The sequence below is a fragment of the Euwallacea fornicatus genome, chromosome 35, assembly GCF_040115645.1.
Source record: "Euwallacea fornicatus isolate EFF26 chromosome 35, ASM4011564v1, whole genome shotgun sequence".
Lineage (NCBI taxonomy): Eukaryota > Metazoa > Arthropoda > Insecta > Coleoptera > Curculionidae > Euwallacea > Euwallacea fornicatus.
The window spans coordinates 376,454-392,743 of NC_089575.1; the positions used below are offsets into that span (position 1 = coordinate 376,454).

The 16,290-nt window shown below is 35.0% G+C and overlaps 1 protein-coding gene and 1 pseudogene across 1 annotated transcript in view; both read right to left on the minus strand.

Moving 5' to 3' along the window:
• Window positions 1-1,796: 1,796 nt before the first annotated feature.
• LOC136348731 (histone-lysine N-methyltransferase SETMAR-like) lies at window positions 1,797-2,921 on the minus strand (annotated as a pseudogene).
• Window positions 2,922-4,526: 1,605 nt separating this feature from the next.
• LOC136348723 (helicase ARIP4) overlaps window positions 4,527-16,290 on the minus strand; it is a 31,572-nt gene continuing 19,808 nt past the window's right edge. Inside the window, exons 16-21 of the mRNA XM_066299824.1 lie at window positions 14,170-14,499; window positions 13,264-13,991; window positions 12,485-12,721; window positions 12,144-12,299; window positions 11,441-11,648; window positions 4,527-9,486 (exon numbers count right to left, since the gene is read on the minus strand). Of these exons, the coding sequence (XP_066155921.1) occupies window positions 9,158-9,486; window positions 11,441-11,648; window positions 12,144-12,299; window positions 12,485-12,721; window positions 13,264-13,991; window positions 14,170-14,499 (1,988 nt within the window). The 3' untranslated portion in view covers window positions 4,527-9,157. The remainder of the gene's footprint in view (window positions 9,487-11,440; window positions 11,649-12,143; window positions 12,300-12,484; window positions 12,722-13,263; window positions 13,992-14,169; window positions 14,500-16,290) is intronic.

Here is a 16,290-nt window from a genome sequence, read left to right on the forward strand (position 1 = left end):
CCGTTCTTAGTGCAATGTTGTCCACTGCCTGTAGGCTCCGTAGATGCGACTTGGCTGCATAACCCCATACTGTTGATGCGTACGATAGCTGCGATTGGATGACGATCTTGACGAGCGTGATCTTGGTCTTGAGGGGCAGTTTGGTTTTGCCGCTAATCATAGGGTAGAGCTTTGCCCTCGTCATTTTCGCCTTTAGCCTGGTCTTTGCAATGTGATGTTTCCACATGAGCTTCTGGTCCATGTGTACTCCAAGCTAAGTGACATTGTCGCTCCAATGCACCGGCTTGTGTTGAATTACCACTTTGTCTTCCGTCTCGAGTTTCTTCCTTCGGGAAAAGACGATGGCCTGGGTTTTTTCGGCGTTGACGTTGATTTTCCACTTCGATAACCATTTGTCCAGCGCTGTCACTTCTTCTTGCAGGTATTTGACAGACAGTTTTACGTTGCCGGATCTTTCCAGTATCGTCTGCGTAAAGTGCCAGTTCTGTCCTTTCCGTCCTGGGAGAATCCGGCACGTAGACATTGTATAGGAACGGCGATAGTACCGCTCCCTGATGTACTCCTGCTTCTATGGTCCTGTAGGTTGAGTAACATCCGTCCAGCTTGATGCAGAATTGTCTGTCGTCGAGGAAGGATCTAACTAGCTTGACAAGTGGTACTGGAAATCCTGAGTCCAACAGTCTCACCAGCAGTCCTCTGTGCCATACGTTGTCGAAGGCCTTCGCAACGTCCAACAGTAGTGCTCCTGTGGCTTGTTTCTTGTCGAAGCTGTCGGTTACGTGTTCAACCATTCTCAGAACTGGAAGTTCAGTCGAGTGTTGGTCGTCTCTTCAAGGGCTCCTTCTTCGACCCCCGTGAACGTGACCATTGTGCCGTTTCGTCTTAGGGTTTCTGCCAAGTTTACAACCGCCGAGACTGAATTGGGTAATTCAGCGGTACCTGAAAAAGACGTCGGTACTGTAGCAATTGGCTATTACCCGACAGAATTGCATGCTGGTTCCAAGTTATTTTATGGTTGGGGTCTCCTGGGGGAGCCGCTACTATGCCTAACTCAAATCTGCTTTTATACAAAATAGTTTACTTTTTCTTTAAAATGCAATGGAAGTTGCAAATAACGACATCAGTTATAAGAAGTGGCACATAGCGACGGAAACCCGAATGATTGGTAGGATTTGCATGTACCCCATTGTAGAAAAGTCGCTTTTAAACTCCACAAAAAACATTTTCTGTGGTTTAGTAGCCGGGTATGACGACGCAATGGGATATGGTGATTGTAGAATAAAGCCGACACTATCGGCATTCTTTCAAAAGTCATTCAAAAAGTGACCGACTTTTTTTTGAAGTAATGCCTGTAGCGCTTTTATAGACAAATTTCAGAAAATTTCTTTTTTATATACTATTTTACACACCTACGTATGAGTATGGTTTTTCAGTGATTTCTATGTAAAACTGTTAAAACCCCGCTTTTTTATAAGTTTCAGTCTTTTTTGTGCAAAATTTCTAATTGAATGCTGGTACTGGGACCTTTACATTGCAATTACTGTAAATACACAAAAAAAAAAATTCTTTGAGATATTTACCAATACTAAGCAACTGCAACTGCAACAATGGCGTTTGTTCAGTTAAGCTACAAAATATGAGTTTTTCATGTCGATATTTTCATTTATGTTTTTGTCGATAAAAAAACTCAAAAAAATTAATTTTGTATAGAAAAGTACGGAGAGAATCAGAATTGTCGTGAAAATTCCTGAATTATGAACGAGGACTGCATATGTAAATTAAAGGCTGTGTTCATTGTATGTATTAGGTCGTGTAGTATGAAATGAGTAGAATTGAATTGAAACTTTAGTCATTTTTTTTTTCATATGAAATGTTTTTATTGTCAATCGAAATATGCACCACCATTATCAATACACTTCTGCCATTTAACGGGAAGTTCATTGATTCCCCTGCTGTAAAAGCCTGCAGGCCGGGAGTCGATAAACTCGTGGAAGGCAGCTTTGACAGCCTCGTCGGAGTTGAATGTTTTCCTTACCAAGAAGTTATCCAAATTTTGAAAGAAGTGGTAATCAGTGGGTGCTAAGTCGGGTGAATACGGTGGATGACGAAGAGTTTCCAATTCCAACTCCTGTAGCTTGGCCAAGGTGACTTGTGCGGTGTGTGGCCGAGCGTTGTCGTGCAGCAATAGCGGTGCGCTTCGATTGACTAATCTTGGCTGCTTAACCGTCAGTTGCCTCATCATTTCGGTCAGTTGTCGGCAGTAGACATCAGCCGTGATCGATTCACCAGGTTTCATGAAGCTGCGATGGATGACACCTGCGTTGGACCACCAAACGGACACCATAAGCTTCTTTCGATGAACATTTTCTTTCGCACAATGTTTTGGTGGTTCATCTTGATCCAACCACTGCGATGAACGTCTGGTATTGTCATATAGGATCCTTTTCTCATCACAAGTAATAATCCGATTCAAAAATGGATCGTTATTACACCGGCACAGCAAAGAAACACAAGCTTCGAGACGTCGTTCTTTCTGTATGTCGCTCAACTCATGCGGTACCCTGCGGTACCCTGCGGTACCCAATGTCCAGCTTTTTCACCTCACCAATTTCAGCCAAATGAGTCAACATTGTTTTTTTGGTTACACTGAATATTAACGAAAATTCGAAGGCACTTTGACGTGGATTCGCTTCCACCACGGCTTTCAGATGATCGTTATCCACTTGAGTTTCAGGTCGTCCACGTGGTTCATTTGTTAGGTCAAAATTGCCAGAACGAAATTTCATGAACCAACGAGATACTGTTTGCTGTGAAGTGACTTCAGCACCAAACACATCACTAATATTGCGAGCCGTCTGAGCTGTTGTGGTTCCACAGTGGAACTCATATTTCATTAACACACGAATTTCACTATTTTGCATGGCTGCACAAACATTTTTATAAAATTAAAAGTTTTCAATGATTTTTAACACTTTAAACTCTGATCGGAAGAGGAAGAGAATGTGCCTTTTTCACATAAAAAAGTCAAGTCCAAATATAGATTTAGAGTGAAGTAATTCGCAGTTGAATCTGGCATTTTGAGAATCTACTCATTTCATACTACACGACCTAATATTTAGCATGTTTGCATTATTATAAGTTTGTTGTATTTAAAAAAATGACTCCAAGGAGAAGAAAAGCTTTCCGGCCTTGAAGCAGGTGAAAGCAATAAAACCATTGCAAATGAGTTGCACCTATTGCATTTGACTGTTTCTACAATTCGGAGGGACAAGGCAAATATCATGAATACGTTTAATGAAATGTTGTCAAAGAAAAAGTTTAAGTTATTCCATCATAGAGATGTAGCTCAGGCATTATTTAAGTGGTTCAATAAGGAAAGAAGGAAAGGGCCAGCAATCAGTGGTTCAATACTACAGGGAAAAGCGACACAGTTTGCCAAAATAACGAATAAAAGTCCGGAATATAAATGGTCAGAAAGTTATATTAAACGCGACCGATATAGGCCTAACAGTGTGTATGAAAAAATGAGAGGTGACTGTGTACCAGGCTTAGCGACAGAAAGCTAGCTCAAAGCTACGTGGCTAAGAATTCGAAAAAATAACCAGAATGGCGAGATGTTTAACGTAGATGAAACTGTCTTTTCTACAGAATGAAGTCGAAAAAAATACTGAAATTTGAAGAAAAAAAGTGCACAGGTAGAAAAATGTCGTTTTTACTGTTGCCATAGCGACAAAACCAAAAAAAACTTATGTTGATTGTTATTGGAAAATCAAAAAACCCTCGCTGCTTCAAGAATATTAAGAAGAACTAACCTCAACTAACCTGTGTCCTATATATACAGGGTGGACCAACGAAGACGAAACAAGGCCAATTTCTCTTATTTATCACTCAAAAAAAAAAAAAAAATCGCTGACTCCCGTCGATTTTTATTTGGAGGGGGACATCTTTTGCGACCATTGTCAACCTTGCCACTTTCAACCCCCTGGCGGGGGAAGGTGAAAAATATTTTTATTTATTTTTCTTACTTTTGCAAGTCCAAGGGCACCTTTGTGTTAAAAAACTTTTTTTATTGTCTATTCGATGGCACCAAAATCCAATATGGCGGCCATAAGAAATAACAAAGTTGAATATAATTTCCCGAAATCTAGAAGGCCTGGGAAAATTCTGAAAACGCCATTCAATTGGCAGTTGTCGATAATAAAGAACTGTCAAATTTGGTACAATTTACTCAAACAGTTTTTTGCTCATATTTTGACAACCTCTGTGCATATTTTTAAATTTAGAACAATTTTTGAATGGGCACAAAAATGCGCTTTTTTTTCTAATTTGAGTCACCTTGTATCTCTTACCGCTCCCATAGTCCCCATGGAACTCACTTTATTTGGGACACCCTGTATTTTCGAAGTCTAAAAATTTTGCCCATTTACGAGGAAGATAACGGTCGCCCTGTATACTACTAGTATTTTTAATATTAAAACGATGTAAAGAGAGGAGGAACTACTACACTGGAAATAAAAAAACAATACTTTTATGACGGCGTTTTACATTTAATTGCCTTTAGTGAAACTTACATTGTACATTTGAAAGTTATTAATTTAACGATAAGAAATGTAATTGTCTACTGTAAAAATGCATGACGAACTATCATATTGAATTGTCATTTTCTTACCGCGATGTACAAGATGTCATTGTGTAATAACAGTCGTGGCAAGTTCTAATATTTACAAAGGTTCAGATTTTTCAGGGAAGTTATTATTACATCAGTTCTGTATTATCATCACATGCTAATGAGAATCCATCCGTGAAACTCGATTCAAAGTAGCATGTCTGAATCTTTCCACTTTCATTAAAGCTCGGGAACGTTTGGTAAGTAGAGTGTCAGTTTCATTTACATAAGGACAGGCCATGCTAAAATTTAAGTAAATCTGCATGAGATATTTTAGCAAACTATTAACAAAAACCCACCAAGCCACGTAATACCTTTTAGTTAAATATTTTCCTACAAATTCGGAAAGTGATACCTACTTGTGACTCCCACCTCTTAGATTTAAACTTGACGTTCGGGTCATAATGATGTACTTTACAACGGTGGTGTGTAATTTACTTGTTTCCACTACAAGATTTAATTAAAATTGATAAAATTACAATACATTTATCTAAATTAAGCATAAATTAAATCCTAAATACAAAAAGACGGTGCGTCTTGAACCATAACGTCAAGGATGATGTTTTATTTCACAATCATTTCCATTTCCACGATACAATAATGAGGATGATAAGGACATTTTGGCCGACTGGCTTACTATCTAAACCGTATTATGTGCATCATTATTAACCAATTATTCGACTGGACTGGAAAAACGATGAGAAACTTACTTCACACTCATTTAACATGCTCAATAATGGTATTTTTTGAATCTAGCAGTGGAAGAAGAAATGCGAGAGCTACAACAGCTGAAGAATATCTGCAGCGTTATGATTATGATGTATGCGGTAGTGATTTAAGTAAAAGATATATGTACAAATCGAAATTTTAATTGATACCGTGTTATGCACATTTATTCAAAATGTGGCATAACTTACCTTCAATGCTACTTTTATTGACATTTCTTCTGGGTAAATATGTTTCAAGGATTTGTGAGTTCGTAGGAAAATATACTAATTCAGCATATTAAACAATATTCAGAAATGAATTATGGTTTGACGTACGAACAAACCAATGTTTTATTATATCCTTAGCAAAAATGCAGTCATATTGTAACTATCCTGAAAGATGGAACTCGAAGAAGAAAGCAATTTGTGAATGAGAATTAAACAAGTTAGAATGCCCAAGTTTGGCCGAAGAACTGGGTTTTAGTAAAGCCAAAGAGAAAGACTTGTTTCGTGTTTCGGAGAAATATCAATTTACTCTTGATCGAATCTACAACTTAGACGAAATCTGGAAAACAACTGCCCTAAGATCACGAAGCGTTGTAGCACCGAGAGGAAAAAACCAAGTTAATCTTGTAGCTTCGGCTGAGAGAGAAGAACTTGTTACTTATGAGTCATTAGCACCACAGGAAATGCACTTTCACGCATTAACATGTATATTTCTAAAAGATAGAAAGATTAACAACTATTTAGAGAATCGTCTGGCTTTATGCGCACCATATGGCAGTAAGTCAGGATGGATTACGAGATACTTATTTGTAATAACACTGAAGCATGTTGTAAAACATAGAATGTGCAAAATCGGCCTTTTAACCGCAAATGCACGGTCTCTTTGATGACTGGAGATCAAGAAATCCTAGCAAGAGAGTTTCAATGAAATATATTTCTTGAATCACAAAAAATCCTTTTTACAAGCTTTGATACCACTCAATAGTAATCCTGTGCAAATAAAGTTACTTTCTCATCTTTCGACGATTACTTCGATGGAACTTCGATCTACAATGAACATAGCAATTGAAAATAGATCGAACATTTTTAAAACTACTGCAGCTTGAATCTGAGAAACCAAATGATTATGAAGATATAAATGTATCTAGTAAAAGTACAGTAACACGAGAAGTAAGAAAACAACGATCAGTTTGAAAAGAAGCTGTAATTTTACCAGTTTCAGTTCAAGATGTCCAGTTTAGGAGAGATTTACATTTTACGATCTATTATAATTTTAGTGATTTCATTGATCATTGAAACAATTCGTTATATTTCAGATAAACACAACAGATCTACTAGGTTACGCTGCAAGAGCAGTTTCAGGCCCAATTGTGATTCGTTTAAATCTATAGTTCAGATGGTTTTTTGTTTTAATGTAATACGACCGAAACTACCCCTTTACCTAGCCTATGCATGGTGCCCCTTTATGCGGCCATTATGCAAAGATATAATTATTGCATTTTATTGTTTAATTATTAAACTTCCAACTTTTTTAGCTGGACAGCAGAAGCGCAAAATATATACAACTGATAAATGATTTTGATAAATAAAAAAAAGGTTGCAACTAAGTGTTTGAACCTTCCATTTGAGCAGCTATTGAAATAGATTTATAGTTTCTTTAATGTAAGCCGTACCCTTAAGATCCAATATTGAATATTATAAAGATGTCAGAAATCAGATGTCGCGTCTTACGTTAGCTTTTTGTGAATTTTTTTTAATATTAAAGGTTACATGTTACGACTTACGTCAACGAAACCACGCATCCACGTTTATGGGCAAAAAATTAGTGAAATTACTTTTTTTCGATGTGTTTTTAAATGAGAATTCGAAAAGACAGCTTTTAAAACTCCCATTTTTGTGATCAAAAGCTGCTGTATTCCGATCAGCGAGCGTTTTTGCAATTTCGTTGCTCCGCGGCAACAAAATTACTTCTTGGCCAAATATGGACCCAGTGACAAGACCAATATTGAGTATTTCTACGAATTATACTTGTTCTTTTCAAACTTCCAGTTCTAAATTTTAAAACTCATTACTTTAAAATGGCCGAAAGAAATATAAGCAAACTATATATTTATTAAAACAAAAATCTTTTATACTAGAGAACAATATACAAGATGCTCCATAAAAAAATGCTAAGGTGCTGGTTTATCTCGGTTTATTTGTTTTTGACAGCTTCAAAAGATAATAGATATGAAATTACGTACTTGCTGTAATTAAAATTTTTCTTTGCTATGACTATCTGTGCATTTGATTTGGGCCACTTCCATTTATTAATTTTTTTTTCAATGTTTCTTTTACAATTTGAGAAAACATTATACGTAATATAAAGTAAATGAACAGAACATGATAGCGCAAAATCGTTGCGTTTTGGACGTATCAAAAAAGTACCGACTTTTTTTGGGCTTAACTTTTGGACATTCTGTTTGGTTGTTTGCATAATGATACCCTGTTGAAAATTTGCACAGGTAGCTTAGTTGATATATTTAGAAAATATTAATTTAACCATTTTATAGTTTCTCTAATATTGGGTGTCTCCGGAGCTTGTCGTCAACATAAAAATTACAGCAACATAGAATATAATGATAAAAATACCGAACACAAAAACCAATACTAAATCCACAGTTAGCGTTTGAAATAGTGGACAGGAGACTTTCAATTATGCTTGATTCTACCATAAACATGTTGAACTGCGTCCGTTAAGTTGAACAAGACGATTTCTTTTGAGATTATTTGGACATGTGTAAATCAAGTGGCTGAATTGCATACTTCTGGAAACGTACCAAGACAAATAGTAAGGTGTTTTAAATTTTCCCAATGTGATTAAATATGCAATTACTTGTCATCAACCATTGTGCTAGAAGATTTTAAAACGAATAACACCACTTTAAAAAGACTAGGATGGTTTTGTAGTGACCCAACACAACAGCAGAAGGCTACATAGAAAACTCCATACACGACAAAACAGAAATATTTCGAAAAATCAGGTCCCCCAACGCGCGGAAAATACAATAGAGATCGCTATCTACAAATATATCTGCAACCGTAACAAGTAGCGAAAATGAATCAATTATTAATCAAAATTGTACAGTAAGTTACATTGTTCACAATAACAATCAAACTAGCGTTTAAACCAATAATTATTTGTTACTGTCCTTAATAAAATAAAAATGATACAATTTTTTTTAATTTGACTTAGTAATATGGAATGGTCAATTGTCGAAAAAGTATAGCCTATATTTCTAGCCAAAAGTACTCTTGCCTTTTCCGATCGCAGCTGAAACTGCAATTTTTGTGTTCAAGCGGCAAGAATGCTTTCTTCGCTCTACTGCTGAAAAATGTAAACTTCAAACCTAGTTTTGCGTGAGGAAAAGTACACTTTCTTGTATACGAGTAGAAAAATTAATTTTACATTATCCAATTTTTATACAACCATAATAGCTACAGGGGCACTGCCATTTTTTTAAATAAAAATGTATGCTTAACAAATAGAAAATCTGGGGACTCGCAACAAAACTCTTGTAGACAACAAGAATTTACACGGAACATTTACTAATCAGATTATTCAAGATTGAAAGATCTTCACCGAAATGCTTCGTTTTCTAGAATTCGTGAAAACATTAAGCTAAAATTTTTAGATTATGCTACCAAACGATCTATATCACAAGGAATATAAATGTCACTAGACGACAATAATAACATTATTCCATAAATCGAAAATCTGACAAAAATTTCCGACGCATTAATTATTTTGGTAGTAGTTGGAAGTTGGCTGAGACGGACCGGGATATTGAGAATACTCGGTGTAACCAGTAGGTTGAACACCTGCCGCGGGAGGAGGGTACATTCCTTGAGGTGGAGGAGCGTATTGTTGTGAATGAGTTGGGTAAGGGTAATTTGGATATACCGGAGGAGGATTATTGTAGTCATATCCTGGTTGGGGCGGATGAGAAGCGTAATGTGGCTGCTGCGGAGGATAACCTTGAAATCCGTAATTATAAGGTGGTTGTTGGGGGGTGTATCCGCTATAACTATCATATGACGGTGCTTGTTGAGGGGGGTATGTGTAGCCTGAAAAACAATAATAATGAGAGTCGTAGGTCAAAAATTATGAAAATAATATTCAGGGTCTCCATATAACATACTCGGGGGACGCTTGTAAGTGAAGAAGCGCGACAGAAATTTGTTTTTTTACGACCTTAATAGAACACAGGACTTGCCTCAGTTATTTGATGGAAAAGAGCAGCAAAAGTAAGTAAAAGTATTTTACCTAACCTTAACTCTATAATTATTCGCACAACAAGGGAGGAAACTATTACTTTTACTTCATTGCGATTTTAATGTTACTGGTTGCGTTTCATTTATTCAGGCAACATACGCTTCTTTTTCTATAAAACGGGACAAAAATCGTAGAGAAAATTAAGTACACACCTCCGGGAAAAAGTACCTTTTATTCCCTTGAATGCTAACGTCCTGCACATTTAATCGGAGAAGAGAAGATCCCTTGTGCTAATAATAATTTTTAAACAGAAAATTACATTTTCATCCCTTATTTAGAAAAAGAAAATGCAACATTGCGTCCCAAAAGAGACAGTCTTTGTCAATAGATTAATATACAGAGTATACTAGCCACGCTATTCTACGGATTACATATGGTTAATTACCAAAAATTGAACGCAGATAGAATCGCTTTAACCCTTGGATTTAGAACGAAAACACTGGAAGATTTAGACGGCTCAATATATTTGTCTTAGATCTAAAGACGCCTTAATGTCTCCGTCATCAACTTTTAACTTTGATTATTGTCGAGTAACGGATATAAGCTTTTGAAATCTAACTTGAAAAATTATATTCTTAAAATAAAAAGAATCAAAATACAAGTTGTTATAGATAAAAGTGCAATATAGATAACTTGTGAACCATAAGAAGTGCAAAAATTATTAAATTAGAAAAAAAGTATACCTTAATGAAAAGTAGAATATTGGGTTTTGAAGTTTAAGAAAATCTGATTATTTTTGAAAATAAATAGCTGAGAGAGACCGAATTTTTACAATTTCGTGTTTAGTTTCCCAATTTCATTTAAAAGAATAAAGGGAAAATAATTTTACATTATATGCCACTTTTATAAAGGTTCACCATTTCTGAGCCATCATTAACTGCGTTTTTTTATATTTTGTCGAAAAATTTTATTTTATCCTTAATAAATTTTACTTTTTATTCTGAATACGATGAGATACCTGTCATACTTAGCTTTTACAAAAATAATTGTATTTATCTGATGAACATTCACTTATTTATTCAGAGTAACTTTTTTGGCTGATTGGTGAAAGGACACCAGAAACTATCAAAGGTACAAAGTGGCTTAAATGGGGAAAGAATTGTAGTTTAACTCATTTTTCTTAAAAATATCATTGCTTATTAGATATATAACAAAATTCAAATTTTGTCGATTTCTTTATGTTGACCTAACAGAGATAGTGCTTCTAAGAAAACGCCATAAATACAAAAGTTGTAGGATACTTCAATCTAAATAATACACAGAATCGAAGCTCAAATATGGCCTTAAAAGAATAACAATCCTTTGCATATTATCGTATTATATAGAAGGGAAAGTATCAAATTTTCACGAAAAAAACGACCAATTTAAATTATACACTGTTTTACTAGGAGTTGAACGGATTCTATCATGAGATTCCAGTTGAAGGGTATAAGAAAATAACATGGCGCACTCTAAAAAAGGTGTCGTATACTATACCACCACCGTGACATTACTTATCGATATATCACAGAGACTGAGCCCCATATGTTCCGTAGGTCAAAATAGGAAAAATCTAAACTTGAATAAAATTCACAATCTTTTATAATACGTTATGTATAGATTTGTCCATTTTAGCGACCTTTGGATTTTTAGTTCAACTTTGGCGTACAGAAAATATGGGGATTAGGTAATTTTAATAATATTTATGATACGTTAGACGTTTAGTAATAATATATTGTATCAATTATTTCAAAATTCATTACTCACTTTGAGGTGGTGGATGTCCCTGATATGGTGTGACATTGTAGTTATAGTTAAAACTATAATTGCTTGCATTATAATCCGCCGACCCGTCAGATTTTGGCTGATTGGGAAACTGTCCGGCAACTGCCTCTCCTGGTTGTTCCGAAACATAAGTGACTTCATCACTTTGATCGCTACCTTCGATGGGCTCTGCTTCGACGCCTATCCCAACCTACGTTACATAAGGGGTATGCTGTATAGATATTAAATTCTAATAAGAGAGACATACAGGATGAATTTCTTTCGTCAGTTAAATGACATGAAATCAACAAAGTTACGAAGTTAAATAAATGGGGAAAGAACTGCAGTTTTGTGTGATCAGATTAAAAACACTTTTATTTTTTGAAAAAGTTTACGGCTTTCTTAAACGTAGTAATATGTTTTGCAAGCAGGGACTACAAGAAATAGTCAAAAAGAATAGTCAACCGTTCAGAATTAGAAAAAATAAGTCCTATGTGATCGGATTCTCAAAAGTAGGTAGCACAGATAAGGAAAGAACAAAATTAAATTTATGCCTTATCTAAAGCCTGCTACAATTCATTCATTTAAAAGAAAGGCGGTGGGTGGTTTCTATCCACAATAAAATTTTTGTGTAGAGGTAAAAAAATGGTGTTAAACGGTAGATTTTTAGAGTTCAAAATTTGATCAACCACACATTCTTTTTTACCTGTTTATGGGGCCCCAGAGATTCATCAGAAATGCCATCCTCTTCATTTTCGAGGTCATCCAGCGAAGGTCGACCCTCGTCTTCATCATCATCTGTGTCAAGATGATCCAAATGATCAGGGTTTTTAAACCCGGCAGTTATACTGTCTAGTGTTTCCTAAAATAACACACTGGAACTTAGATGCCGTCACTGCACAATTGCACCTCATTTTAATTCAATTCCATACAATCTACTTATAAAATTCAAGTTTGTCTAGATAAGAAGTGTTTCTAGGTTACTCCTATTGCCAAGCAACCACGCACCATAATCTTGATTTCTGATTACAACCGGTTATTACGTACCTGAAATGGTGTTGTTTCCATTATGGAAGTAGATTGTCCTAAACGCTCTAGAATCGAATCGCCTTGCTTTATTTTCGACTTCTCCTGGAGGTTTAATTTTTTTACGTTTTTCGGTAAAAACTGAGACTCTTTCAGCGTTGATTTTTGTTGCTGAGAAGGTTGTAGCGGTTGAGAACTGCCAGGAATTTGGGAAGTCGGTAAGGCTTTAATAGGTTGTTTCACACCTCCAGTCGTCACCTAAAATATTATATTACTAATATGTATGTATGTATATAAATATTAAAATAGTATATTAGCCCAATTTACTACTAATTACTAGATTCACAGTCAAGGGTTTGTTATACTCATTATATTATAGCAATTCAATGATGATCTGTAAAACGCTAAAAATGCGAAACTGAATTTTTTTTCTCGCAATAATTAAATCTTCTTTCCGATTAACATCTAGGTAGAGCGCCCGATTAGTAATTTTTGTAAATTCACTTTCTCATATAGGCAAACACTGTAATCCAATGCTCGTAAGGATATTAATCCTTAAAGTAGTTGCTTTTGTTTGTCTCCTCAAATAATTTTCCGTCTAATCCTTCATTACAACCAATGCAATGAGCAAAGTAGATTTGCTTACAAATTTGTATTTTGTAATTTCATTATTTACTTCAAATTCATTGTAAATATTTGTATGTATATGCTAAAAATTATTAATTTAAACTATAAGCATCGAAGCTTGACCAGACTGTACTGTTTTGGTAGAAGTATTGCTAAGTGATAGGCAATCTTACCCGCTGTATCGATATATTTTTCTTCAACTGGAATATCCTCTTTTCCAAATCATCTGTATCCGCATCGTTGGTAGGTAACGGAAGCTGTGGTCGCGCGTTCTCTCGCTCTAGAGGGGGGTGCTCATCTTCGCTACTACTCCCAGGAAGCGGCTCATTTTCTTTCAAAGGCTTCATAATTTCTGCTCCTATTTCATAAGGTTTGGGCTTTTCTTGCATATTCTGAAGTTTTTTCCCTACACCTTGAACTCTTGAAGATAAATTGGGGACCTGCTTTTGAACGCTTTTCATGTTCATTCTCGTCCCTGTCATAAATGGTCCTTGGTTTGTTTGTTTGCAAGGTCGTTTCTGGGCAATCGGTGACATAGGAGGAGGAGGATTAACCTTCATTGAAGGAGGCAGGAAAGGCGTTTTAACACTCATCTTCATAGGATCAGACGAATTATCATCTGCCTTTCCCTTCACTTTTATAGCAGTCTTAATGGCAACAATTTTTCCACTTTCTAGCTGCATGTAAACCCCTTTAGGAGACTTCAAAACTAGAACTTTCTGTCCAGCTTTCAGAACGATATTTCCTTTTTCTGGCTGATTTGTAGGAATTACGACGTCTAGAGGCAACGTCATTTCTTGGGCGGTCATACCTTGTCGCTGCCAGTGTTCGGCTGGAATCCACCTTGAGGGACGCTCCCCTCCTTGTTGCATTGGTCTTACTGAAGCAACTGGCCTCTGGCCTGTTAAAAGAAAAATGTGGTAATATGTCACTTAAAGTAATAAGTGAAATACCATTCAATCATCATGTGTCTTAAATATATCCTATTCAGATCCAGATATTTTCTTTTGCATTTTAAATGGATACGCACTTTTGAACATTTTTGTAAATAACTAAATGTGGAAAGGAAACAAATTTACCTCTAGAAGATCCACTTAGATATGAAGGCTGTCTCGCTGCGTTCTTCTCCCGTTCATACCCTTTTTTAGCTAATCTCTTTTCTTGCTGAGACAGTTGTTTTTCTTTTCGATCAACGAGAAGCGATTCATGTTGAAATGGTTCTTTGGTTAAAGAGGTGCCATGCGCCTGTAGAACTTTTTGTAAAACAACATCTATGTATTTGTCTTTGCAGAAAGACCAGTCTTTTATTTCTCCCTCGTCCTTTTTGTCGTCGAAACACAGAGTACTTACGTCTTTGATCGTTAAATGTGCGTCGGGGTTGCATTCGTCAACCACCCGATCCGACATACCTAAAACCAACCATACACCTCAATACAATATTGACCTCAAACATTACCATCTAAATTTCATGGAAAAAATCTTTATAAGTTTTATACAGGATGAGGCGGTTCACAGTTATCTTTTGCTGGCTGCAAGAGTTATGAAAGACTTCCAGCTTGTTTTGTGCAAAACTTTAACTAATAATAAACCTCATTTAAGGTACTTGATTTTCCAAATTCGAGACAGGGTGTCTGTTAGGTATTATATTTTAGACTTTTATGAAAAATTAGATATAGAATAATTTTCACAATTTAGTCGATTAAGTAAATATCCTTGGCCCATCTATTTAAAATATATTCGTGTGTGCGACATTCTACATTATACAGAGTTGTTAAAAATTAATAATTATACTTAACACAACCACATATGTAAATACCTTAAAAAGCAATGGGATTTATTGTTAGTTTTATTTTTAACTAATAGAAGGCAAAACAATAGAAGGATTCCTTGTCAGAATTAAAATTAAAAATATTAAATTATTCTTATATAATAGATCAGAAAGTTGGTGCTTTCCCAATTAAATTTCACATTTACTAAATTTCTAACTACATTCATTTGTCAAATTTGGCCACTGGTGCTGTCGCTTATTTGTGAAAGGAAAAACATCTGCATTTCGTAGCAAGTCAAGATTTACAATAAATTGGAATAACATATATGATCTCTCATAGAATACAAATAGAGAAGCAATGTGTTTACTTAAGTTGGAATCATATGGAACACCTTTTTTTTTTAGGATACTTAAAAGGGTTTATTTACAAAAATAGACCACCAAGTTTAGATGTTTGACGTATTAGAATTCAAGCACAATTAAAAATAATAACAGAAACAACAATGGATAATTGCGAATAAATGTTCGAGAAACGACTAACTCAATGCCAAATTGTTGCTGGAGCCCAATTTGCACATTTATTGAAGAAATTTCAATTTTCTTTGATGTAATGAGTCACTTTATTTTGAATCTAATAATTTAATTTCTTTTTAAATTGTAGATCCAATTTTAGTTCTGTATACCGTTGTATCCCTTATTAAATTACCTTTCATTTGATATAGTACAATAAGTACCTTTCCATTTCTAAATAAAAAGTTAGTAGGAGTAGCTGGATAAGAGTGAAAAATTTAAACATCGAAAATAATGCACTAAATGCATTTTTAAAAATAAAATTGCAATAATTTACCTCACTGCCATGATTTTTTTTTAGATAGAAGAATTGTTATATGTTTTAGACAGAATATGCATTGCAAAAATTGTTTAGAAAAAAATTCAATAATTTCGACGATTTAAAAAATTGGACCAAAATCAAAGCTAATTCTGCAGCAAAACGCTAATAAAAAATTGTTCAAATAAAAGATAAAATTTTTTTGAAGGTCTACAAGGATGTAAAAAAAATACGGGGTTGCCGTTAAAAAAAAAGTTGCCTTTGAAATAACCCTAATATGACTTTTTGGCTAAAAGTTACCATATTCATGACATGTCGCTCGCTTCAGAGGACAACTTTTATTAAAAAAATTTTTTCATACAACGTATCGTTTTGGAGTAATCTTCAATAGCAGCTTTAAATGGAACTCCCTCTTATATGCTATATGTCTGTAGCATATAAGAATTTTTTCAAAATATTAAGTTTATGAAAGTTATAATCGTGTTGCAATACATTCTACAAACGTTATTATTAACTTAGTTATTAGTAGAGATAGAACGCCAATTTACATTGCAAAAAGTTGTATTTTCTTGACCTGGTTACAGTGATGATACTAGAAAAGCA